Source organism: Miscanthus floridulus, chromosome 7, assembly GCF_019320115.1.
Source record: "Miscanthus floridulus cultivar M001 chromosome 7, ASM1932011v1, whole genome shotgun sequence".
Taxonomy (NCBI): domain Eukaryota; kingdom Viridiplantae; phylum Streptophyta; class Magnoliopsida; order Poales; family Poaceae; genus Miscanthus; species Miscanthus floridulus.
In genome coordinates, this window is record NC_089586.1 from 101,497,140 (window position 1) to 101,524,621 (window position 27,482).

The following is a 27,482-nucleotide window of genomic DNA, read 5'->3' on the forward strand; positions in this document are numbered from 1 at the left end:
GTCGCGGCTCAGCTTCAGCCTCTCCTCCATCGGAGTGAGAGCTGGGTTGCAGTCGGTGAGCCCAGCTAGCTCAACGACGCGCTTGGCGTAGGCGGTCTGTCGAAGCGTGATCCCAGAGTCATCCTGGTGTACCTCGATTCCCAGGTAGAAGGAGAGAGGCCCCAGGTCACTCATCTGGAAGGTGGCCTTCATCTCTTCCTTGAATGCCGCCACCTCCGCATCCTTGGTGCCGGTGATCACCAAGTCGTCGACGTAGACACCCACCAACAGGGCATTACCTCCATTGCCCCGTCGGTAGATGGCCGCCTCGTGCGGGCTTTGCTCGAAGCCCATCCCCTTTAGCGTGGAATCCAGCTTGGCATTCCACGCCCTCGGTGCCTGCCGCAAGCCATAGAGGGCCTTGCGCAGGCGGAGCACCTTGCCCTCCTTGCCGGGGATCGCAAATCCCGGCGGCTGGTGCACGTAGACCTCCTCCTTCAAGTCGCCGTTAAGGAATGCCGACTTGACGTCCATGTGATGAACACGCCAGCCCTCCTGGGCAGCTAGCGCAAGGAGGAGTCGCACGGACTCCATCCGTGCCACGGGAGCAAAGGCGTCGTCGAAGTCGACCCCCTCCTGCTGCACGAAACCTCGTGCCACCAAGCGAGCCTTGTGCTTGACGATGGCACCGGCTTTATCCCTCTTCAGCTTGTACACCCACTTAAGGGTGATCGCGCGATGACCACGAGGAAGGTCAGCAAGCTCCCAGGTGCGGTTCTTCTCAACCGCATCCATCTCCAACTGCATCGCGGCGCGCCATGCCGCGTGTCTCTCGGCCTCTGCGAACGACCGAGGCTCGCCGTCGTCACACGCAAGGTGCAACTGCGCCTCCAGGTCCTCCAGGTCATGAGGCACCAGTCCCGGCACCAACTGGTCGCCGAGAAGGTTCTCCATCGTACGGTACCGCAACGGCTCGCCGTCGTGGTACGCGTCGATGCGCTCCTCGTCGTGAGAGAGCGGAGTAGCGAGCTCAACCGGGCTATGCTCGACACGAGCTGGTGTTGGAGTAGACGTGCCCGGAGAGGTGCCTGTCGGTGCTGGAGTGCGTGGCGTTGCCGGCTGTGGTGGAGCCGGCGAAGAACTCATCGCAGCCGAGGTCCTGGCTGGAGAGCGTGGAGCTGTCGGAGTAGCAGGCGCCGGGGTCGGTGGAGGCTCGGGGACTGGGGTAGACGCGCTCGCCGAAGAAGAGCTGCCTACTCCCCCAGCTCCCTCGAAGTGGACATACTCGACAGTGAAGTCGTCGTAAGTCGGAGCCGAGCCATCGTCCACCGCCTTGTCCCACGCCCATCCTCGCCCTTCGTCGAACACAACGTCGCGCGCCGTGCGCACACGCTGTGTCTTCGGGTCGAGGATGCGGTAGGCCTTCGAGCCCTCCGCGTAGCCGATGAACACTCCCGGAGTGCTCCTGTCGTCGAGCTTGCTGATGTGGCCAAGCTCCTTGGCGAACGCGAGGCAGCCGAAGACCCGCAAGTGGGAGACCGTCGGCTTGCGCCCATGCCAAGCCTCGTACGGCGTCCTGCCGTCGAGCGCCTTGGTAGGCGAGCGGTTGAGGATGTAGACGGCCGTCACCACCGCCTCTCCCCAAAAGACAGCCGGCATCCCCCTCTGCTTGAGGAGGGCCCGAGCCATCCCCACAACCGTCTGGTTGCGCCGCTCGACGACGCCGTTCTGCTGCGGGCTGTACGGCGCGGAGTAGTGGCGCTGAATGCCCTCGTCAGCGCAGTACGACGCGAATTCAGCCGCCGTGAATTCGCCGCCGTTGTCGGTGCGCAGCACGCGCAGCTTGCGGCCGCACTCCGCCTCCGCAGAAGCCTGCGCGCGTCTGATGGCGTCCGCAGCCTCTCCCTTGCCGCCGAGGACCATCACCCACATGTAGCGGGAGAGGTCGTCGACGAGCAGCAGGAAGTAGCATCGTCCTCCCGGTGTGGCCGGTGTCACCGGGCCACACAAGTCCCCGTGCACGAGCTCGAGCCTCTCCTTGGCTCGAAAGCTCGCCTGCTGGGGAAAGGGGAGTCGCCTCTGCTTCGTCAACACGCAGACGTCGCAGAGCTGCTCCACATGGTCGAGGCACGGCAGGCCTCGCACCATCTCCGTGGCACTGAGCCGCTTCAGGGCCTCAAAGTGAAGGTGCCCGAAACGCTCGTGCCACTGCCACGCCTCGTCGTCCCGACGAGCAGCGAGACAGAGGGGTTGTGCCACCTGCACGTTAAGGACGTAGAGTCGATTTGCGCTTCTGGATACCTTGGCAAGAAGGCGACGACGACGATCCCAAATCCTCATGACTCCGTCCTCAACCACCACGCGCGAACCGTTCTCATCCAGCTGTCCCAAGCTGATGATGGAGTTCCTCAACGCGGGGATGTAGTAGACTCCGGTGAGCAGCCTGTGCTCACCAGACACGGCGGTGAAGATGATGGAGCCGACGCCCTTGATCTCCACGCCGGAGGCATCCCCAAACTTGACGGAGCCTCGAACGCTAGAGTCAAGCTCGGTGAAGAACTCCCGTCGACCGGTCATGTGATGGGTGGCGCCGGTGTCGAGGCACCACCCGTCAGTCTTGTCGTTGCCGGAGCTGTCGCCGAGGAGGGCGTGTGCTTTTGGCTCGTCAAGGTGGAGGAGAGCCGCTGCGGCCGGTGCCGCTGGAGGTAGCTCGATGCTGGCATGTGCCATGAACAGAGCCGGCTCCTCCTCCTCCGCCTGTGCGACGTGGGCCTGGCCGCGTCGTGGCTGTCGACAGTCCTTGGCCCAATGGCCAAGCTGGCCGCAGTTGCGGCAGGCGTCGTCTCGTGCCGGCTTGTGCCTGCCGGCGGCGCCGCCCTGGGCGCCTCCGCGGGCATCACCCTCGGCACGTCCTCGCGCCCCGGCCTGGGCGTCTCTGCGCGCCTTGCGTGGCTTGCCACGCTTGCGGCCGCCTGTCGCGGAAGAAGGCTCCCCCTTCCTCCGGTCACCCTGGCTGGCAAGCCACTGCTCCCGAGTAAGAAGGAGCTTCCCGCCAGTGGTGATGGGCCCTGAGAGGGACTGTGGCTCATCACTATCGACGACCTTGAGGCGACCTATCGCCTCCTCGATCGACATCGTGGAGAGATCCAGCAGCGACTCGATCGAGCGAGCCATCTGCTTGTACTTCTCGGGGACGCAGCGGAAGAGCTTTTCGACAGCTCTCTCCTCGCCGTAGGTGTCGTCGCCGAACTGCACCATCTTCTGCAACAGAGTGTTGAGACGGAGAGCAAAGTCGTCAACGTCCTCACCTGGCTTGAAAGCCAGGTTCTCCCACTCCTTGCGAAGTGCCTGCAGTGTGGACTTGCGGGCGCGGTCGCTGCCGATGCGTGCCGCAGCGATGGCGTCCCAAGCCTCCTTGGCAGTCCGCTTGCTGGTAAGCGAGAACTGCATCTCGGGCGGGACTGCAGCGATGAGAGCATCCAGCGCCCGTCGATCTAGGTCGTAGTCGACGTCGCCGTACCGGACTGCCTCCCACATGTGCCGCACCTGGAGCTTTACCCTCATCACCGCAGCCCACTCGACGTAGTTGGTCTTGGTGAGGGTAGGCCACCCACCGCCGGGACCGACGTCCCTGACAACAGCCTGGAGCCCGTGGTAACCACGGTACCGATCCGGGGAGAGAGAGCCACGCTGCCTGTGAAGGCCGCGCTCTCCATCGACCCGTCGGTACCGATCCGGGGAGAGAGAGCCACGCTGCCTGTGAAGGCCGCGCTCTCCATCGACCCGTCCGCCACCGTTGCCGTGCGCGCCTCCTCCAGGAGCGCCGCCGCCGTGCGCGCCTCCTCCAGGAGCGCCACCGGCGCGTCCGCGCCTGTCTGGGCTGCCGCCGCGCTCGTGGGCGTGCGCGGCTGCCCCAGGAGCGCCACCGCCGTGCGCGCCTCCTCCAGGAGCGCCGCCAGCGCGTCCGCGCCTGTCTGGGCTGCCGCCACGCTCGTGGACGTGCGCGGCTGTCCACTGCGCCGCCCGCGCTCGCGCTGCCTCCCTCTCTAGCAGCTCGAGGTCCGCGTCGGCGGTGTCGTCAGCGGAAATGGAGCTGCCGATGCTGCCGCGCAGAGCCTCGACCTCCGCCGCCGCCGCACGCGCTGCATTCGCCGCCGCCGCTGCTTCCGCCTCCGCTCTGGCTGCTGCCAGCTCCGCCGCTGCTAGCCTCGACGCCCTTGCCGCCGCCGCAGCGGTCTCTGCCGCCGCTCGCTCGCGTTCCTCTGCCGCGGCAAGTTCGGCCTCCTGCCGACGCCGCGTGCTCGAGGCGACCGAGCGCTGAGACTGCCCTGCGGACATGACGCGCTACCGGGGGGCTGCTGCGTGGGGAGAGGGCTGCTTCAGACGAGCTGGGAGAGGAGTGAACAGGAGCGGCCGGAGGAGCTGTTGCTGCCAACAGCTGGGGCTGTTGTGGGGCTGGGAGAGAAGATGAGCAAGAGATGCTCAGGCTACAGGATAATACGGCTCTGATACCACTTGTTAGTCGCTGAATTCTCACTCTTGGTAGTAGGAGAATTCTTACTCTCATCGAGAGAGGATGACACTAGGAGTTGGGGCAATTTTCTTGTCTATTTCTCACACAAGCTCACACAAATGCCATGCCAACCCAAGGGGTTGGGGTTACATATTTATAGGCTGCTAGCCAGCCAAGCATATGCCAAGATGCTAGTCTAAGATGCTAGTCTAAGATGCTAATATGCTGTCCTAGCTAAGATGCTGTCCTCTAGTCTAAGATGCTGTCCTCTAAGATGCTGTCCTCTAGTCTAAGATGCTGTCCTAAAAACAGAAAAACAGCCACAAGGACCATGACCATGTGAGCATCATAGCCCCACAAAGACCAGCCACACATGAGACTTATCCATCAGACGGCTGTCTGGGAGCACGCGTGCACCATCAAGAGCTTCCTGGCATCGGCGCCCTGTTCCGGCGCAGTCATCGTAGAGGATGACGCCACGTGTATTGCGCACGAAACAGGCGGGCCCACACGTTCATGAACCGACCGGCGCTGCGAAACCATCTTGCCGTCAGCCGCTACGTTGGTCGCCATCCCGGAGTCAGGTCGCGTCGAGGGAGAGCGCAGCCAGCAGCGCCGCCTAGCAGATGCATCCTCATTGCTGTCGTCCCCAGGAGATGCGGGGGGGAGGAGGAGGACTAGGATCAGCGCCATGAGGACGGAGAACTGTCGTAGAACGGACGTCGATCGGGTACGCCAGAAGCCGCTTCACCGGAGGATCTTCCACGACGGCGACTGGAGGCTCAGCGACCCAGAGTTCCTTGGCAGTTGGAATCGCGAGGGATCCAAGCACCAGGCAGAACATCGGAAGGGAGATAGATCCACCAAATTCAAAGTATCAGGATGAACTTGTTGAATCCAAGCGTGAGGGCTCTAGAACTGCTCCACTGTAGACGTTTCCCGGATGTGAGCGGGGATACCGTAGAGCTCCAAATCAACCAAGCATGGAAGCACCCTCCCTGAAGCGCCAGCTTGACGTGTCCATCATTGGCAAAGCAGACTGAACCCCGGTGAGCGAAGTGGTTGCCGTAGCCCCAGCAGACGCTCCACCAAGGCAGTATTCAGGAAGACCAGCAAATAGCTTGAAGGGGAGGCACGACGGAGAACCAGAGAGGCAGCTTCGAGGTCAAGCCTGGAAGCAATCACCGCTACCACTTCATCTGCTCTGGCCAAGGGATTTGACCCAATCACCGTGACGATCACCGCATGAGCCAGGTCTTGCTCTACCCTGGCAATGCGGTCACCCAGTCGATGATGCATGGAAGAGGTTTTGCAGCTTCTAGGGCATCAACCGGAGCGGCAGTAGAGACATCAACCAACAGATGATCAGCAACCGGAGGGGAGCCATCATGGCCCTGATTTGGTTGTCGATGAAAGCGTGGCCTCCGCCGACGGCGCCTCGTGCCCTGGCTGGATTCAACACGCTGCCCATCATGATCGCCGCTCACCATATCTGCCGGATGAGGCCATTGCGGGGGAGCAGCTTCTGCAGGCAACGGAGCGAGCCGCCGCCAAACCTGAACACGAGGTCGTGGGCGCTGCGGGCGCTGCACCGCGCCGTTGCTGCTCACCAAACCTGCCGGAAGAGATCGTTGCGGGGGAGCAGCTTCAGCGGGCGCAGGCATCGGGGTGATCCGCCGCCAGACCGGTAGACGAAGCCGCGGGCGCTGCACCACGTCGCCGAACCCGCCGGAGGAGGCCGTTGCGGGGGAGCAGCGTCATCAGGCACAGGTAATGGGCTAATCTGCTGTCGAGCCGGTAGACGAGGCCACTGACAAACCCCGCCGCCGCCACCAGACGTGCCCGGGCACATGTATGATCGATGTCCCAAGGCTAGGCAGTGGAAGCAACGGGTCCTCTGGTGGCACTGGGCAGCAATGTGCGAGGCGGAGAAGCAGTTAAAGCATTTGCCGATGAGGTTGGCGGGGACCGGACGTCGAGGATAAGCCGCCTTGCGCCTTCGCCGCCTTGCGCTCCGCGATTCGGCTTTCTGCCAGCCATCTGGATCAGCGCGGCAACCAGCGCGCGGGCCACCAGAACCACGTCGCCCGGGAGCCCGGCAGAGGAGGGTGATCCTGGGTCCGCAGAGAGCCACAGATACCGCCGTGGCGTCCCCGGCCTTCTCCGCTAACACATCACCAGTAGCCATCGAGGTAGCCGAACCAGCCGAGGAAGTCGAACCAGCCATCCCAGATGCGTCGGGAGAAGCCGACCTCAGGACGACGTCACGGAAGGAAGGTGGCGGTCCGTCAGAGCCGGCTAACGCAGCGCTGCTATCGCTCCAGCGCTCTTGCTTCGAGCGACCACGAGAGACGAAAGGAGCGGCGTGAAGAGGAAAGGAGGGGGAAACCGACGCCTTTGAGGGGGAGGAGGAGGTGGTGGCCGCCGAGATCGGGCTGACCGCCGGCGCGGGGCTATGGGTAGACAAGACGTCGGGAGGGGAAGGGTCGCGAGCCATCGGACGATGTTGTTTCCACATACTATCACATCACATACAAATATAAAACGGTCAGATGCCCCAGCCACAATAAGGGTTACATCAGTAATGGACAAATGGTATATAGAGAAGTCTATGACTCGAAATAAAATGCTCTCTGGTTCGGGCTTAAAAAAATAGAGCTTGCGTTCCGGCACATATGAGATTTAATCATTTGAATACCTAAGGTGCTTTGATTAGACAATTCCTTTCTTTTTTTTGTGTTCAAATGGTGGATGTTTGCGAAACCATATAAAATTTTCATGGAGTATTTTATGGCACTGTTTAGAAATTATGACAAGAACCATTGATAAATGAATGCAGTTCATTCAAACAACATGCAGCAAAGCATGGGCCATACAGTAATAGAAAAACAAAACCAGTATAAGAAATGAAAAAGACCAGGAACTGCAACATCTAGTTAACAACACAAAATCAACTATACCTGTAGTTTGTCAGTGGAACAAAATCCGCTAGTTTTCCACCATCATTGCTACCCTCAAGGGTCTGGGTATCGACAGCAACCCTCCACACATCACCATCATTCCATGTAACAATATCGATTACAGGTCCCTTATCATCATAACCCTACAAAAACAGGAGGAATACATTACACTAGAAAAAAAAATCCCCTTGCTTTCTATGTGGTCTTCTTACTTCAGCTTGTTTCCTCAGGTATTCAAGTCTGCTTTGCAGGTCTTCATGAGCCTTCTTCAGCACGGTGTCATCAGGCTTAGGATGCTTCTGCAACCATTACCAACTAACATGAGAACTTCTGAAAGAGCACTTAACAATGCCCCCAGCAGCAATACTTGTCTACACTGCAAAGAGCAAACTAAATGCAGTACATACAATAAAATAAACAATAGGCAGGAGTGGAGAATCAAGATGCAACCAGAATGGACCTAAACCTTTTCAAATTCATTCAGATGCTTCAGAGCATCGGAAATTGCTTCCTGGTTTTCCTCGTCCCATTTCTTCTTTCTTTCTTTCTGAAGTGCCGGTGGGTAGATCCTTGTTAAGATATCAAGTTCAATATAAAAAATTTGGAGTGTAGGCACTGAAAATGAAATTTACCTTCAATCGAGATATAAGTGTGTCAGTAAACAGTTCATATATTAATTTACAGCCAACATGCCACTCTTGAGAAGGGTTTTTTCCATGAGGGGTTTATAACCAAACGAGCACCTGGGTGTAAACAGTATATCAGGGAAGAGTCAGTAGAATTCCAATAGGAATATGGATCCCTATTGGCAGCATTGATGAGACACGGAACATTCATTCATAAATCCATTGCAGGTAAGAAAGGTATACACTCCATACATTTTATTATTTCACAAGAATGCTGAGTATTAAAAACTACCATCCATTTGAGAAGAACAAGAAATGGCATGGAAGCTAAACACCATCTCACCAACCTGAAGCACCAACAATAGCACCATCAGCATCAGCTTTCACCACTTTGGACGTGTCGACATCACCACTACCAGTGCTGCATTTAAGAGCATACATGTATTTGAATTAATGGACACATAATTCAAGAGAAGTAAGCATCCAAATGTTGGAAGGATCAATAGTACCAATCAAGTACATCAAGGATTTTAGGCTTTCCATCTGAAGTAGTCTGCAACCCAGCAGCAGCTGGATCGACTCCTGAATCTGTCGTGTTTACAAGTCAACATCAGCACAACACAGCTAGGAGAATCAAAGCCTATCAAATGTATGGAATTGCACACAAATCGGATCCATCGTAGATCACGCAAGACTCAGACTGTGCCCGACTGCCCATGCCCTGCATTCATGCTTTGCCTAAACAAGAAATTTTACAAAGCAATATCTAATGGAGATGTAACAACCCCCACTGATTATACTTCTCTCCATGTTTATTTATCATATATTTCTTAACTATGGTTATTTATTTGAACAAACTTGGTTGTGTTTCTTTAGCAAGATGAACACTCATGCCAACAGGTAAAGGCTGCTAATATCATCTGAACAATACAACAAGCAAGCAAAGTCAAGCCCATAAACTGCAAGCAGGATTCAATTAAGGATGCAACTATCGGGAGAGGGTTCTCCCAATAACAGTTAGAGTGCAACACCCCCCCCCCCCCCCCCCCCCCCACAAAAAAAAAAACACAAAAAAAAAAGTCCACGTCTTACGCCTTCCCCCAACAGGCAAAAAAACGCTCTTGCTCGTGCCGCCATCAGCCACAACTGGATCTCATTGACTCACCAAGCGCCACCACCGCTACACAAACCACTCAAATCCTCAAGCACTAGCCACATAATTATTGTACCTTGATCGGGGAGAGCAAGGTTTTATGCTCAAAACAAAGCCCCGCCATCCTTCACCATCACAGCTGCAGCCTTGGCCCTTGGCACCAAACCCTCACCCACCCAACTGCCAGTCTGGTGTCCTCCCCCGAAGCTCCCTTTAGTCTGGCAGCACCAGGTAATCCCAGCCCCAAACCCTAACCTTAATAGTCGGCAGCTTCTCCTCTTGTTCTTTTCTTTTCAGGTGTTTGTTGATTCTGACATCCATAGTTGTTAAAATCTCGAATTCTCGATTCTATGGTGCGGTTTTACGACTTTACGATCCAAGTTTATCGGGTTGATCTACGATTCTGTTAATTAGAATCTACGATTCTAGTAGTTATGATCCAACCACTTTTTACCCTACCATTGGAGTTCTGATCCGATTTAGGTTCACAATTTTAATAACCTTGCTCAACAGCAATTTGTTTCCAAATCTAGGGAGCTCTCAGTTTAGATTTATGTTCTATAAATAACAAATCATATTCTGCAAAATTCAGTGTCACTTCCACAGACCATGAGCCTCCTATATGTGACAAAGATCACACCATACACACCAGCTTAAACCACAGATATCGAAAACAGAAATATACTCGCTAAAATTCAGAGAGGCTGCTATCCTTTAACTGGTATAAAACCCACAGCGCCCATCTCAGTTATGAATCCGAAAAGCATGCAGTTACAAGCAACACAGCTCAGTGACTTCACCTACTTAAACACCGCAAACCACACAAATGACAACTACGAACCAAACCAGTTAGCCACATGCCCTATCATAGCATCGCCTACTAAAACCCTCAGCCGAACAGATAGCACCCAACACCCAATCTTATCACTCCGGCGAAAACCAGCCGTGCAGCCCTACAGCAACGGGGCGAAGTCAACTACAGCCAACCCATAGGGGTACGCAATCACACCTACTTACTCACCGAAGATAGCGATGAGTGCGCCGCGCCCGTCGTACTCAGGGTGCGCGGCGAGGAAGCGGTCAACGCCGATCTCCTTCTTCGGCATGAGGGACTCGAGGAACGAGGGCTCGGTGAGGCGGAATCCACCCGCAGGGGCGGGAGCGGCAGCAGAGGCGGTCGTCTCCTCGGCTGGTGGCGGCGGAGACGGGGACGACGAAGGCATCGCGGTGGCCGAGACGCCCCTGCTAGGACTCGAGCGTCCAGTCGTAACCGCCGCCGCCACAGCGCTGGCTGTGCCGAAGTGGAGTGGTCCGGAACAGGCGGAGACTGCGATGAGGAGATGCAGGTTGGCGTGGGCGACGGGTTTATGTAACGACGCCCACATGATTAGTCCTACTCCTACCAGGCTACCACATCTCGTTCTACAGGATTTGAGTTTGTAATTCAAAAAAGTTGGCCTAATTTAATCGTGGAATCTGCGTGGAAAGCTTTGCTCTTGGAAACGATGATGAGATAAATAAGTGGAAAGAAAATTGGACTGGAGAATGGAGACGAGTAATGCAGCATTGGAGCTGGGAGCAACAATGGAGTGTGCCGTCGTGCCGACCGCCAGTGGCTGTTGCAGTCTGGCAGCCGGTGGTTGGACGGGGCTAATGGAGCGTGGCGTAGCCACTAGCCCAACAGATAATTTGTGCCTATCCTAGCAAAACGCTTGGAAAATAAGATGTGGAGAGGTATGAGAAAGACAAACTGAATCCATACCACTTTAGAACCATAGCAATTTAGAAATTCCCACTTCAAACATCAAACCATTACAAAATAATTGCCCCTTACCAAATTAATTTCGTTGCCCTTTAGCAATATCTCTTACGATGTTTGCCCTTGCTCCGGCGAGCAGGTACGCAAGATATGCCCCCATGTCAAAACTTATTTCTAAATATCTCAACAACCAACCCGGTTTCTCAAAGATCTCAACAACCAACCCGGATACATAACCTTTCAAGAGAATTCATGCATTGCATCATTTTTATTACATACATGGCATTTACCACAAAACAGGGCATACAGAAGAAATACAGTAAAAACATCTCGGTTCTAAGCACAGCTTCAAACATCTCGGTTCTAAGAACAGCTTTATTAAAACGCTACTGAGGCAAATGCAATGCAGCAGTTTAGTAGGGCTAGTGGATCCAATTACAAGGTTGAAGAACTCCCTAGTAGCTTCTTGATGTCCTTCTGCAAAAATTTGCCAAAGTTAGTGCTGCAAGATGAAACAAGAAAACTCAAATGACCAGACCACCGACCAGGTCGATGTAGGAACTTACCTCGATGCTCAGTGGGGAAGTTGTTGGTGCGTACCGCTCCACAACACGCCCCTCTTTGTCAACCAAGAACTTGGAGAAGTTCCATTTTATGTTCTCACCAAAGAGACTACCTTTGCTGGACTTCAGGAACTTGTAGATGGGTGCAGTATTGTCGCCATTGACATCAACCTAACAAAATGAAAGTTAAAAACTTTAAACTCCGTGTATGCTAATTAGAATCACATTCACAAGCACATGGATAATTCAACTGATGCATAAATTAAACAATGAAACTGGTCCCTAATCCCCGCCATTTGATTTTTAAAACAATTATGAGATAGCCTTAGCAACAGAACAGTAAAAAAAATGGCAGACACAGTGCCGGAGGCTCCCACATGAGTAGGGTCTGGGAAGGGAAAAACCGAGGCAAGCCTTCCCCCCGCAAAATCCGCGGAGAGGCTGCTTCGAACCCACAACCTGGTGACTCAGTGAGACAGCTCTCACCACTGCACCAGGCCTGCCCTTCCACAGACAACAGAACAACATATATATAAATAGAGAGAGAGAGAATGCTTGGATTCATTGATCAAGTACGGTAGCTGATCATGAACGTCAAGCAGATTTTTCCCCCTTTTGGCTTGGAAAATACAAAGACAAAAGAAATAAGTACTGTGTGCAGATTTACCTTGTCGAAAATTGGATATTCAGCCTTGAAGCGAGTGCAAGCAAACTGGACAATCTCCTCATTAGTGCCAGGCTCCTGCCCACCGAACTGGTTGCATGGGAAAGCAAGGATCTCAAAACCTAAAGACACATCAGATTGACAACATTTAGCACATTAATCATGTTTTGATATGAAGGAGCCAATCTATATGAGCAACAGAGCATGCACAAAAGACACACTCCGTAATTAAGGAATAACGAGGCACAAGATTAGATACTTACCCTGGTCCTTGTACTTCTCATACAACTGGCTCAGCTCTGTGTAGTTGGAATTGGTCAAGCCACTGCAACAGAATAAAAGAGAAGTGGCCATGTTAACTCAAAAGTAGTCAACATAATCTAATACAATGGTACATGTGCACCTCATGATCAGGGATAAAAAGACTATGAGAGAACATACATATATACCTATATTCCTAACGTACAAATAGAAATGGGGAGAATAACATTGACACTTAAAAATGGCGTACCCAGTGTAGAGAGCTCCCGCTCTGTGCGGGGTCTAGGGAAGGGTGTCAGTGGCAAGCCTTACCCTCGCCTGTGCAATGCGAGGAGACCGCGACTCGAACCAGGGACCTTCCGGTCACAGGCGGTAAGACTCTACCGCTTGCACCAGGCCCGCCCTTCAATAACATTGACACTTAAATCTCCATAAATAAATAGTGCAGTTGGCAGGTGTCCCACTATTTTGATGTCCAACTGCAACCACTACCACGCTGTCTGTTTAACAGGCAAATTCCTCCCACACATGGATAACTCAAATGTTGATTCTCAAGAATAGAAATTACTATGGCACTCAGGGTACGCGTTTAGCACAATATATTTAAAGGTAAAAATTTAAATTTGAATTTGCTACGATTATATTACATAACAAAGCATATAATGTGCATCTTTACTTGCTAGCTCCATCACACTTATCCACAAACATAAAGCTCAAATTATAAATACTCCCTCCATTCCAAATTGTAAGTCGTTTTGGCTTTTCTACATTCAAAGTTTTTACTATGTCTATGTATCTAGACATAGTGTATATCTAGATGCATGGCAAAAACTATGTACCTAAAAAAGCCAAGACAACTTACAATTTGGAATGGAGGGAGTACACTACATTAGATGATTAGAAGAACTAAATGAGCATATTGCCACTAGTAAGCACCAAAGCACTCTCCTACGGCCAGTTTCACCGTGAAACATGGCTCCTTTCATTATGAATAAGAGGATTACATGATGCATTCCACATAATTTTTCAAGCCATGATCAATTTTGCAACATAATGGAAAATGGTGTTAAGAAAGCAGTAAATTGGTACCACTGAGATGCAACATTGACTATGAGCAGAACCTTCCCCTTGTAGGTGCTAAGGTCCACATCTTGCCCGCTAGCATCCTGCAATCAACAACAACAACAACAAAAAGATCATTTAGGAAAAGAATCCAAGACGAAAAAAATCATTTAGTATGACAGCACATCCGGAGACTATCGGGAACGAAGCAATCTTCAACCAAAACTGGAGTAGGAAGACAAGACTTGAAAAACAGCGGAATCAGGGAGGGATCTATGTGCAAATGCTAAACTCCGCGAGGACATGTGTACAAACTTTGTAGCTCTCGCTTTCAAAGGGAAATGAGGAATTGGTATTTTATACAGGCGATTGGGCCGTTTTGCGCACCTTGACGGTGAAGTCGTGGACGGAGGTGGCGGAGGAGGCAGCAACCATGCTGAACAGTGCGAACCCGCCGGCTATCGAGCGCAGATCCAGCGACGACGAGACCGCGGCGGCGGCGCGGAGGATGCGCGGGCAAGGTGTGGACAGAGGGAAGGGGCTAGCGAGGCGAGTGTGACGGCCGTAGCGCAGGGGCGCCGCGGAGGATGGAGGGGTGGAGATGGGGACAGCGGCGCACGTCGGGAGGCGGAAGCGCAAGCGAGAGAACAGTGGGGCGGGGCGGGGAGGCATCGGCGATCGGGCCGCGATTATACCGGAGCGCCGGTGCCGGTGACGGCGGGGCTGATGATAGAATGAACGAAGTAGGGGTATCTTACGGCCCACGGGCCACGGCCGTATCGTGTTGGCGGTGGCCACGGACGGGGAAGGCTTCAGCGTTCCAGGGTGTGTCGTTACAAAGATGGTGTCTTGGTGCTAGACGTTAAATTTTCTTATTTTTTATGTCATTCCGTTTATTTTCAAAGGTAACGTTAGCTAACGGTATTGCGAAAAGACTTAAATGTTCGGCCAGAGTAGCTGAGATAAAGTTCTATTTTCCCATGTGACGCTCTCCAGCTGAGTGTGTGGGCACCAAACTGATTGCCGTTGACCATTTTTTACCTCCCTAATTTAATTGGTATTTAAATTATTTGCAATATTTTTTAGTTTTAAATATCACAAATTTGATAGATAAGCATTCCATGTCCACCGATCCACAGCTGCAGAAGTAGCGCCAGTGCCTAATGTGACTTGCTCATGCGTCTGCTTTGCCACGTGAGGCGAGGACTTCTACGCCTGTCGTTCCCAGGTATTGCTCCACGGTGGCAGTCGTACGGCCACCACCAGTGCGCCACCGACGAGAGGGCCGCATGCCGCGCTGCTCAGGCCGGTTGGAGGCCGCGCGCCGCCCTACTCAAACAGGCAAACATGATTGCCGCCCGCCTCCTGGATGCTGTTGCGGTGGTGGTGCTGCCTCCGCAGGAGACCATTCATGGGCCGTTGCGGTGATCGTAGACCTCTACCGAGTACACCACCGAGGCGTCGACCTGCACTTGGCTGCCACCATCTCCCCCATTCCTTGCCGCACCAAAAGTCTGACGCAGCTACCCGAACAAGAACATCGAACACCCGAGATACTCATCGGTTTCCAGCATCTAGTACACACCATGCACGACACATCTACAACACCCCCCAGGCTGGCGAGCTCCTTGGCGAACACCTTGCTGAACTCTGGCGTGCTCTCCGATTCTAGCGACAGTGCGCATGAGCGCGTGGGCCCACAGGTCAGCGGTCAGCGGTGAAGCTAGCGCCGTCCCCCTCGCCCTTCGTGTCCGTGTCCACGGCGCCATCGCCCTCGCAACGCCGCCACAGCCACACCGGGGGAAGGCAGGCCAGGAGAAGGGAGCCGCCGGCTTTGGCGTCGTCGGGCTTAGCCTTTGTGCAGCCGTCCTCGTTCTCATCCGTGTCCGGGAGCAAGCCGCCGAGGTCGGAGCGCTGAAGGCAGAGGAGGCGCTTCACGAGGCCATCGGCGAGGAGCGCGTCCACCACCTCCTTGCGGCCATAGTACCCGATGCCACCAGCGCGCTGACGGCGGGGCCCATGAGTACGAGCCCGATGAAGATGTCCTTGTTGAAGCGCACGAGCACCAGCCCCGCGGCCGCGCAGCCGTCACCCCCCGCGGACAGCAGCCATGCCTTGAGCTCCGCGAGGAGCGCGCGCGTGGGCATCTGTCCTGCCACCGCGCAGCGTGGCCATGAGGCGTGCGATGGCCTCGCGGTCGACCCACGCCTGGATCTCGCCGGCGACGCGCTCGACTGCCCTCCGCGCGCCGCACCGGCGGCACCGCGCGCGTAGAGACAGGGAGCTAGAGCACGATGGGCTCTGAGCTGGCACAGAAGCGGCGCAGGGCGACGAGGTTGGGGTCACCGACAAGGAGGTCGTCGGCGCTGGCCTCGAGCGCGAGGAGCTCCTGCAGCGCCGGCCCGCGTACCTCCTCGGCCTCCACCCTCCGTACGGCGTCGTACCGCAGCGCTCGTAGCACGTCGAGAGGATAGGGTTAGGGAGAGGCCATTTTATATTCTGACTTACTGGCCCACGTGTCAAGGCTCCTGAACTGTGAAAACCAACAGAACGTGAACGGAATGACGTGAAAAACAAGAAAATTTAGCATCATGGCACCAGAGTGTGTTCGAACTTTTTAGTGGCACATAGGTCAATACCATCATTCATGATGCCACACGGGTAAAAGGCTCAAGGCTTATGTCTCACCACGTCTCATGTGGACGTGAGGGCTTTGTCAAAGCGCTGGCGCCGCCCGTCCAATGAGCATCTGACGTGCATGTTACCGTATATTCTGCGCGTGAACGCTTGACCCCCTGGCATTACCCATGATGCGACAATGGATCATATCACAATTATATATTTTATTTTACAAAAGATGTCACTATGATCAAATGGACATGTAGCCAAGACATGAGATAGCTCTAATGCACGATCGGTAATTCTGCCAAGTGGGCGCCCGTCCGCCGGGACACTCCGCTGCTACCCATGGCGCCAGCCCAACAACGTCCGCCTCTTATTTGCTCGTCCACTGGTTCTACAAATGTTCTAAAAAACTCACCTTATTGCAACGTCGTGACAACGCTCCGCGACTACGCTTTGCCGCACCAGCTCGGTGACCGTGTCTCTCTCTCCATCATGCTTCCGCTCTGCTAGCCGGCATCTCCACCGTGCCTAAGCGTGGGAGCTGGTCTTCCTCCCTCTCCACTATGCCTCCCGCTCACCACAACCTTCTCCAGCGTGCGAACCCACCACGGCCTTCTCTACCAGACCTGTCGCGGCCTTCTCCACTGGAGCGGCGAACTTTGCACCATCAGTGAACTCCACAATCCGACGAGCATCCATTCGCAAGCAGCAAGGAGATGTTACGCTAAAGAGCATGTTGCAAGCGTATCTTTCATGTGTTTTAGATGTTCTATAGGTATGTTGCAAGTGTTTCATATGATTGTTGCAAAAGTAGATCGACATGTTACATATGTTGCAATGGTTGTACACGTATGTCGCAAGATTTTGTTCCCAATGTTTTATCTGTTTTTTCAGATATATGTTGCAAGTATGTTTATTTGAATATTGCATATGTTTCACACATATGTTGCATGTGTTTATATGGATATTGCGTATGTTTTACAATGATTTCAAGTGTTTTTGCAAGTGTTTCAGGTGCATATTTTAAGTGTTTCATCTGTCTTCAGACGTATGTTGCAAGTGTTACATCTGCATGTTTTAAATGTAGATCGGGTGTTGCATCTCTCTCCTCACCTTCTGTTTCTTCACCTCAATATCTCCTCATCCTCCCGGCGTTGATTGGGCATCCAAACTAGAGGCGTAGGCGGGCGCTTGCCTTCTCTCCTTCTTCTCGATGCTAGTGACATTCGGGGTGGCGCGGGCCCCATGTAAGGCGTGCGAAATGGAGTGCGGACGTGTGCATCCGTCTTGATGTCTAGGCGCTAGCACTATCGATGCATGATACCTTGAGAACTAAAAACTAATTTTGAATAAAATCACAATCTCTGAGGAGCAAAACCCATGGTAATCTAGACTTTACGTTATATCGACTCTAAAAGAATCAGCTTCACACAAAACGAATGAATACTTAACCAAAGATTTGGCCAAACCAGCAAAGATAAAAATAAATTGACATCAAACTCTAAACATCGAGCAAAGAAAACACCACCAGAAAAGACCTCGCCACCCATGAAAAAAGTGAGTTAATAAAACATTGCCCGCTATTAAAGATTCTAGATACTAGAACGTGGCAATAGCTCCAAGCTCGTTGAACGACGTCTAACCTCACAACGTGCACCTCAAGGGGATCATACCAAAATGACGTCTCTAAGAAGAAAACAAAAATGACAGCAAACACATTGTCACTGCACAAATGACTGGAGGTAGGATTCACCCGAATCGATCACAGCAAGAGGCAAAGGGGCACGGCGATGCTTCCCTTTAGGGGAGTGGCGTCCATAGTCATCACCACCATCGAGAGCGAGCAACGGGCTCTCCATCATTTCCCACAACGCCCTCCCACCATCCACTAGAACCGGATCAGAGTTGACAAGTTGTTATGCCAAACAACATTCCTTGAGGATACATAGGGTCGAGACGACAGATTCGAGGGGGTGAATAGTCCTTTCTAAAACTAATTGCGCCGGCTAACCGAAACAAATGTAGAATTAAAACTATCGATCTAGCCAAGACTACACCCCTCTATCTAAGTACTCAAGCACCTTATAAGGATCCTAATTAGACAATAAAGGTGTCGGGCTAGCTAGAGCTCACCTAACAATTTTAGCTTGCAAGGTCACACAAACCTATGTAACTAGTACTTCAAGCAACGGGGAGCTCCTACACAATTCTAGTGAAGCAAAGCGCACAAAACTCCTATGCTCACTAGCAAAACTCAATAACAAGGCAACTAATGCCAAATTAGAGAGCGTAAATTACTTAGCTACACAAACTAAGCAATGTGACTAATAAGGTTACTCAAACTAAATTAGTCACGCAAGGGAGCTACTTCTACGCTACACAAGCTCAAAGGTAACTAGCAAACTACACAAGTAAACTAATTACAAAAGCAACTACACAAACACAATGTATGAAAAGTAAATACAAGCTTGTGTAAAGGGGATGCAAACCAACGAAAAGACAAGGATGACACGGTGATTTTATCCCGAGGTTCACGTGCTTGCCAACACGCTAATCTCTGTTGTGTCGATCGCTCACTTGGTGGTTCGGTGGTTAATTGGCATCACCTGCCAAGCCTGCACATCGGGCACCGCAAGAACCTACCCCAAAAGTGAGGGTAGCTCAATGACACGCTCTACTAGAATTGCTCTTCGCGATCCTCGTGGGGTGAGCATAATCCCCCTCACAAATCCTTCTTTGGAGCACCGTACAATCTTCTCACGTGCTTCCACGGAGTCACAAGCCACCAAGGCATCTAGGAGGTGGCAACCTCCAAGAGTAATAAGCACCACCGGTTTGAAACTTAATCACCTAGTGTCACTCGATGCAACCTCACAATGCAATCACACTAGAATTGCACTCACACTAAATCGGATGAACACTATCAAGAAAATATGAGATGGAGGGCTCCCAAGCACACCTACACAACCCACCAAGGCTTAAGGGTGCTCAGCTACTAGCCTAAGGCCAACCAAGTGCTCTATTTATAACCCCACGAACAAATAGAGCGCTTTACCCCTTCACTGCGCAGAAAACACACTGACCAGACAAGTCCGACAGCGTGACCAGACGTGTCCGATCGCTGTACCGCCTCCACATGGCACTAGCCATTTCAAATAGCTATTGTTGTCAACGGTTAACTTGCTCATGCATTGAACATTGACTGGCCAGACGCACAGGTCCATGATCGGACGCACCCGCGCGGAGTCTGATCGCCTGCGCGCCACCTTGCTCAGCACCGAGACCAGATGTACCACTACGTGACCTAACGCTCAGCCAGCTAGAGTCCGATCGACTCTAGTAAGGGTCTAGAGATAGAAAACGATGACCGGACGCGTCTAGTATGGCCGACCGGATGCGCCCCTGAGTCCGATCCTCTCTAGATTAACTCCCGCACGCCACGTGACCATGACCTGACGCATGAACAGTGTTCTACCTACGTCCGGTCACCTCCTCGAACCTGAGTCCGATCACGCACCTTAGGTGATCACGTCTGGCCAGAATACTAGACATGTCCAGTATTGATATCGGACGCGTCCAGTCACTGCGGACTGCCCGAGCCTGGGTAAATACCGGATGCGTCCGGTCGCTATGTCGGACGCGTTCGGTCACCCCGTGACCCGCACTTTCAACTCATATTCTTCACTAACTTCTTCTCCTTTGCAAATGTGCCAACACCACCAAGTGTACACCTCCATGTGCTTGTGTGTTAACATTTCACAAACATTTTTCAAAGGATTTGTCACTCAATTTACTACGCCACTCGATCCTAGCAACGATGCAAAGTTAGTTCACTCGAATGGCACTAGATGACCGATATGCAAACAAGTTTGATCCTCTTGATAGTACAACCATTTATCCTAAACCCGGTCATAAACTTATCTACACACATATGATCGGTGAAACAAAATGCCATATAGGTTATACATTTGCCTTGCGCATTCGATTTCATCTCCTCCAATGTTGATGCAACACGTGCACCAACCTTGATCAACAAATGATATGATCTACTTCATATCATCACATGACCTTATTGGTTCATTGATCTTGACCTCACTTGCTTTTCACCGTTGCCTCGGTCCATCGGTGCCAAGTCCTCCACCATAAGGGCAAAGGGTTTTTGTGACAAAAAATTCATCACAAAAGCTTATTTTTCACCACAAACCAACCTTTGTGGTGACTTTTTTAATCGTCACTAGTCACCACAAATACTCGCCTCACAAATACTCTAGTGTAGATTTTTTGTTCCCCACAAATGTCCATACTCATTAGTGACAAATTATACCATCACTAGTAACATGGCCATTTGTGGCCCATTCGTTGCCATAAAAACATAAGCATTAGTGGCAAAAAATGATGCTACTTATAATGTTTTTTAGTGGTGATACTAGTTGATACAACTATATAGAATTTATGGCAATATAATTGTCACAATTACCATTGTAAAAGTGACAAAATTTATGGTCACTAGAGGCTACATATTAGTGAGGGAAGTTTTGCCATTACATGAGTTTGTCGTGTCGATGTTTGTTCTCACTATTACATTATAATTGTGTCTAATGGTTTGCCACAATATGTATGGGAAAAAGAGGTAACTTGTTGACACAAATAATTTTCATTTGTGATGCAAACTCATCCTAGCATGTAAATTACGGTGGCAAACCTTTGTCACACAAAATTACCTTTTTGTGAGAATTAACAAGACAAATTGTATCAATAGTTTCATAAAAAAGCATAGTATTTATAAGAGAATATTTGTAAGGACAAATTTTGTCACAAGATAAGTTTCAATTGTGTGAAACACATTAGATGTTGTGGCGGCCGAATTATCATTATTATCCTTGTTATAGTGACAAAAATAGGTCAACAGATATACATTATAGCAATATGATTCTCTCAAATCTGCACCAATAATATTTATTTCAATAATTCAAATTTAGCAATCAAGCAGTACATAAAATTGAGAACTGTCAACCCTCAAAATAACTCTTTTGACACTACTTTATAGTCTCACAATAACTATTCAACTAATAAAGGGCTTAAACTCTAAGATGGAGACTGAGGCACCAGAATGTATGCGTGCAATTAATTCAGCCATTTGATGATCAAGTTGTTCTCTCACTAGGTGAGCAACTTCTCCACTCTGTGCTTGATGTAAAGAACTAATCTCATCATGTTGGGATTGCTGCTCTTCTTGCAAATGTGTATTTGTTTCGACCACCGTGGAAACTTGGCCTTCCAAAGCTTGTGCTCGTTGCTCGGTAGCCTCACCACGTTGCTCAACAGCATCTGCACGTTGAGTGCTGCAAAGGGCGAGATTTGGTGGAGTCGGGTAGGAGCAAGGATGGCTGGAGACCACGGGCGAGCTCGTCGGCACGAAGCAGAAGCAGCGTGCTGGGGTCCGCCGGAGACACTCGTCAAGATAGGCGGCTGTGACCGTGGGTGAGCTCGCTGAGCGCTGCACGTGCGAGCTTCGGTGGAGCCATGGGCAAGGACATCGACGGCCAGCAACTATGGGCGAGCTCATTGGCGCTTGGCGGAGCTGCGAGCTTAGGGGTGGCCGGAGTCCGGAGGTGCTCTGTCCAACAGTTGCAGCCGCAGGGAGCGATGGAGAAAAGGAAAGAAGATAAGGTGGAGTTTGACTGACAGGTGGAACCTATGATAATAGGGTAACTAGTGACAAAAAAGAATATTTTGCCACAAAATTTTCTTACTAATCGTGTACCATGTGTCTGAGCAGAATTTTGTCACTGATAAATGTATTAATAGTGGGGGGGAATTATTTAGTCACAATTAATATGGTAAATAGTGGCAAAATCTAATTTCGCCATAACATTTTCTCACTAACCTTGAACCATGTGGCCATATAATATTTTGTCAATGATAAGTGGCATAATTGTGAGAAAAAAATATTTAGTCACTGATAAATGGCATAACTGTAGGAAAAAATATTTAGTCACAGTTAACATATTTATTAGTGGCCAATTAATGTTTGTCCACTAAATTCGTCACTAAAGGTTCATCCTATAGTGTTACAGTAGTTTGCCACTAATAATTGACGCAATAGCGATGAAAATTAGTTTGGTCACCAATAACATGGGAATCAGTGACAAAATAAAATTTTGCCACCACATTTCATCACTGATGCTCGGTCTTCTTGTAGTGCTCGACTTGCCCTTCACTCTTGCAACCGGTCCATCAAGCCAAGTCTTGTCTTGATCTTCTCCACCTTAGTCACATGACTCTATGTCATGTCTCATATGCAATGAGCTCCTTCATCACATGTGTGAGCCTTGCAATATATCTAAGCCATTTTTACCTCCATGGTATGTGTCACCCACACAAGTGTTCTTGTGGACTAATCACCTATGTATTTTACTTAAACATATATTAGTCCACCTAAGTTGTCACTCAATTACCAAAACTAAACAAGGACCTTTCAATCCCTCCTTTTTGGTAATTGATGACAACTCTACAAAGATATAGAAATTAAGCACTTTTGTATTCATTTTGCTTGCCCAAGCAATTTTAGCATGTGTAAATAATTTTGGACAAGTACCACAAACCTGAATTGGTAGTAGTAGCTCTCCCTACATATGTGCTAGAGTGTTTGATTTGAAGCTTGCACATATGCATAGATTAGAATTGTGGGAGAGTAATTACTACCAAAGATACTAAGGTGTAAAAAATTAACCTTTGAAGCGTGATACCAATCGGAGTTACACTTTTAACACCATCCTTAGCACCATGAGCAGCTAGACAACAAATACACTAGAAACCCCGTGAGATCAACACTATAAGCAAGGTTCTAGTACAACGTGTAGAAGAACAAGTCTAGCTACCGTCCTATGCATGCTAGTTATTAAATCATTATTCAAGTTCTACTACTAGCATACACCACACAAGAATGCATATCAAATTTAAAAACTTATGCAATGCAAGCAAGCACATGAATATGCACATATCAAATGCAACCAATCCAAGTTCATGAGCTTGCTCCCCTTACTTGTGTGCTTCTCTTGTCCAAGAATTTTGATTCTTCTCCATTCTTCAATGTTACTCCCTCTTTGTTATGTCCATGTCCAACTTCTACTTTTTTGTCTCAATCTCTCCCAAAGCTCTCATATCTTTATACAATCTCTCTCCCTTTGTCATCAATTTCCATATAAGGTGTGCATCTCTTGATACAAAGGGTTGCTCTAGGGATAGATGGTTGACACTTGAATCTTACTATTTTTTATGTACAACACCACATATGTTGGAATGACACCATTTGTATAGCTCTCGAGATACCACATATAGGATCTTTGACCTTAATACCGATTGGTAGAGCACCTCCCCTATGTCATAGAATGGGTCATTCACTTGATAATCTTGAGCACTTGTAGGTGAGGGAACTTTCATCTTGATGATCACTTAAAGTTGAGGATCACTAGTGGAACCACCATCTTGTATGATTGATACAACGTGTAGAAATGTGAAACCACTTGTTGGATTTGTCAATAAAAATCATTTCTTTAACATTTGCTATCTTCATGAGTGCCACTTGTAAGATATCACTTGTAGGTTGATCTTAGACACCATTTGTGAATACTGCTTGATAAATCAATTGAGTCTAGATACTACTTGAAAAACTAGATATCCATTTGCATTGTTGTCTTGTGCTTGTACTCTTATCACTTATCATGAGCTTCTAAGTTGACTTGAACTAAATTGATTTGCCTAAGCTTTCAAGTCCGGTGTGAACCCTCTCTAAGCTTCTTCACACTACACTTATTTGGAGGTTATCTTATCGAGATTGTACTTATCACTTGTTGGCAATCCAAATTAAATCAAGTACTTGGGTTCACTAGCTCATGAATAAACTCATACTCATACCACTAGAGCAATTAACTACTCAAGCAATAGTGGTAGGTTATGAATTTAAATGTTTCATTTGTTATGCATGATCCTAATAAGCATATACTATATGCACTTAACCGCATATAGTAAGGGATAAAAATGATAAAGCACATTACAATGATACCTTTGCTATCTTGGAGTAGAGGATAGTCACATAGATTCCAATTCATTACTCCAATAGCAATGTGAAGTCCAATTTATAGCTTGGTGAAGACCAATCATCATAGATAGAGTCCATTCTTCACCAATATGATTTAAGAACCACTAATGATCAAGTGTACTTTCTTGTTGTGGTTGGCTTGCTTCTTAATTTCATCTTTGCTTGCATGAGAGCATCAATGTGAGAATACCACTTGAAATATCATGACTAGCTCTCTTTTTGGTGTTGCTTGCTTTTCTTGATCAACCCTTTTGATTACTTCAACTAAGCATCTTAAATGTTCCTCAGATCACCACTTCCATGTTAGCCTTCCAAGCACCACACTTTATTTACCTACAAAAGGTGGCATGCCCCTACACTAGGGAGAAGTAACCTCTCTCTAAAGAACCATTCTTGACACTCACTTGAATATCTTGATTGATCCAAGTGATGGACTTAATTTGATGAGTAATCATGAATCCTTCTTTAAGTCCTTTTCTTTCTACTTGTTTTAAGTCCTTTTCTTTCTACCAAATGATCTCTAAATGTTACTAGGACTTAAACATCATCTTCATCTTGAGCTTGGTCTTGATCTTCAAATTGAGTACCAAATATGTGCCAAGTACACTCCACAATCAAATGGCCTTGTACTCATTGCTTGTAATGCTTCTAGATCAATACAAAACCAAACTTATGTGCCTCAGCCACTTATAAACATGATTCCAACTTGATGACCTTTCCATCAAAGTGATTGTTGGTATTTATTAACGCGAATAGAATATGAAGGATTCCGTAAGCGCACAAAATACCATTGTAGCATTTTAGTGAGAGTATTCTAGGTATCGTTATCTATATTTTATTACAGGGAAACAATGGAGTAAAGACTTACTAAGTAATAGAGGAATATCTACTAATCAACATACCAGCATAGCTAAAGCAGGGGTGAATGTAATGATAGGAATAAAGCATAATGACACTCAGGGGATAGATCACTAAGATAATATAAACTAGTCAACTCAGGAGAACAAAGGGTGAGGTAGATTCATATGATATTCTTATTATGTGGTCAAAGTATATATACATCCAACTATAGCTAAGGCTAACTCTACTCTTGTGCACTTCAGGATGCCGCTTAGATAGTAGAGCATCCACAAAAGATAACTCTACTAACACGACTACAGTCCTACAATTTAAGAACCTGCTTAATTCGGTGTGGACTACAAAGGATAGACGGGGTTGTCACCTCCCACTACTACCACACAACCAAGGAACAGGGTGTACTCACAGGAAGGGCATCGTATAAGCACCATGCATACACGAAACTCAGCTACTTAGCCTAACCGATAAACTATCAAGCTAAGCGCTCTATGAACCCACACACAAAAGTATTGATAACCTTTAACTAAGAAAGATATATATTCAAAGTAAGCATAGCCATGTAGATAGGAATATGATAAATTGATAATAAGTCTTACAAGATGTAGAAGTGACGATACAAGGCTTTACCGAGCCTCCAAGACTAAATTCGGAACTTGAACATGAGCCCAACTCAACCCTCACTTCTAAGCTACTAATCTACTACATTGGAGAGTTCTAGACCTAATCCTCCTGTTATTTGTTGATCTAAATGAGAGATATGAATTAGGGTTTCCAAGATGGCTCTAGGGAGCGGGTAGTGGCTGCTATATATAGGCCGAGGTGGAGTAGGGGGCAAGGAATCGAGGTGGAGTAGGGGCAAGGAATCGCCATGTCATCAATCCACGTCAACTCCCTCGATCACCGTTGGATGAACTGACCTTGATCAAAGGCGGTGGGAAACCAACGTAGAAAGGGGACGCTGACCGGTGGGACCCATAGGACGACCGGCCTACAGGTGGGACCAGCCGGCTTGTCTCTATGATAGGTGGGCCCCACCCTCTGGTGGAAGCTTCTAGACTCCATCTTGAGTTGTTTTCTGCAGGTTTCATGAGCTGAATCTTTTTCTAATGTCGGTTTGCTTGTTTGGAGAGTATGACGGTAGTCCTAGGAGCTGTTTTTTGGATAAATCCTCCTGCATTCACATATTCACCAAAGCTCGTAGAATTCATTAGTTTAAACCCCTATTCCTATGTTTGGTGATGAAATTAAGTGCATATGAAGGATATATTGACAGTTTATGATTGATGTTAACGACCGTCAACAGTGACTTTTGATCAATCTAATAGTTGTCACTTTTCTGGTAGATTTTGTACCCTTCAATGAAAAAACTATGTCTCCCAATGTACAGATCCAATTACCATGACATTTGGTGAAGATGTGCTTCGCTAAGTCATCTAGCAGCTGTAAAAATTTGGGCTTCATTTGACTTCTAGATTGCTACCATATTTTAATTCTTTCACCACTGCTACATGCTAAAAACTGCCGCACTATAGCTGACAAGATCCACTCCAAAACCAAAGCATCTCTTATCCAATTCTCATGTAGTTTGTACATAATCTTATACCATAAGTCTAGAGCATGCATACCAAATTTTAAGCCAATCCAAATAGATATGATTACTCAAACATGGCTAAGATCACAACTCACTCAGATTTTGCAATATAGGATAGATTTCAATTACTTGAGTTATTCTTCAACAAATGTGAATCAAACTTGAAAATAACTTGTTTGAATACTTTCACAAGACATATATCCATTCAATCCACTTACTCAAAGTCATGTCATGAATTTATCCAACACAAATCAATCCAAACTTGATTACTAAGCTATTTATCCCTTCAAACACCTCATAGCAAGCAACATATGCATATATATATATATATATATATATATATATATATATATATATATATATATATATATATATATATATATATCCAATTCAATCGACTCATATGCACCCAAATGAATTAGATCAACTAGAGATATACCTTAGTTAGTGCATGATCATCCAATTAGCAAGCTTCAACACATATATATGCAAGCCACCGAATATGTCCAATAAATCACCACAACTTGAATTATAGCACTTGTATGTTGAAGCACATTTGGACTTTACTTGTTGTCATGGAATTAGAATAATGATCATCACTTGTCAATACTTGGCTCAATCACATGATCAACACAATGAATACCACTTGAACCAAGCCTCTAATGCCAATGATACCTACAATCAATCATCCACTTTTTGATGGTGCCCAAACTAGTTTGGGTCCTCTCAAGTTAGGAGCAACATACTTAGGCATAACCTTAGTATGA

The 27,482-nt window shown here is 48.9% G+C and overlaps 1 protein-coding gene and 1 pseudogene across 1 annotated transcript; both read right to left on the reverse strand.

Annotated features, from left to right (window-relative positions):
* Nucleotides 1-10,857, reverse strand: part of LOC136467443 (tripeptidyl-peptidase 2-like) — a 31,077-nt pseudogene extending 20,220 nt beyond the window's left edge.
* A 386-nt stretch (nt 10,858-11,243) lies between these two features.
* Nucleotides 11,244-14,302, reverse strand: LOC136467444 (probable phospholipid hydroperoxide glutathione peroxidase). The gene is made up of 6 exons (XM_066466152.1): nt 13,928-14,302; nt 13,568-13,644; nt 12,481-12,542; nt 12,221-12,339; nt 11,557-11,724; nt 11,244-11,467 (listed from the first exon to the last, which is right to left on the reverse strand). The coding sequence occupies exons 1-6, from the start codon at nt 14,210-14,212 to the stop codon at nt 11,426-11,428; spliced, it is 753 nt and encodes a 250-aa protein (XP_066322249.1). The 5' UTR covers nt 14,213-14,302; the 3' UTR covers nt 11,244-11,425.
* Nucleotides 14,303-27,482: the final 13,180 nt, after the last annotated feature.

What these genes read in the sequence shown, in the direction of transcription:
- LOC136467444 (XM_066466152.1), bottom strand. Translation starts at nt 14,212, where the DNA reads ATGCCTCCCCGCCCCGCCCCACTGTTCTCTCGCTTGCGCTTCCGCCTC. An exon ending in GTCAATGTTGCATCTCAGTG is followed by an intron (nt 12,543 to 13,567) that starts GTACCAATTTAC and finishes ATTCTGTTGCAG; the next exon opens with TGGCTTGACCAATTCCAACT. An exon ending in TGAGAAGTACAAGGACCAGG is followed by an intron (nt 12,340 to 12,480) that starts GTAAGTATCTAA and finishes ATGTGTCTTTAG; the next exon opens with GTTTTGAGATCCTTGCTTTC.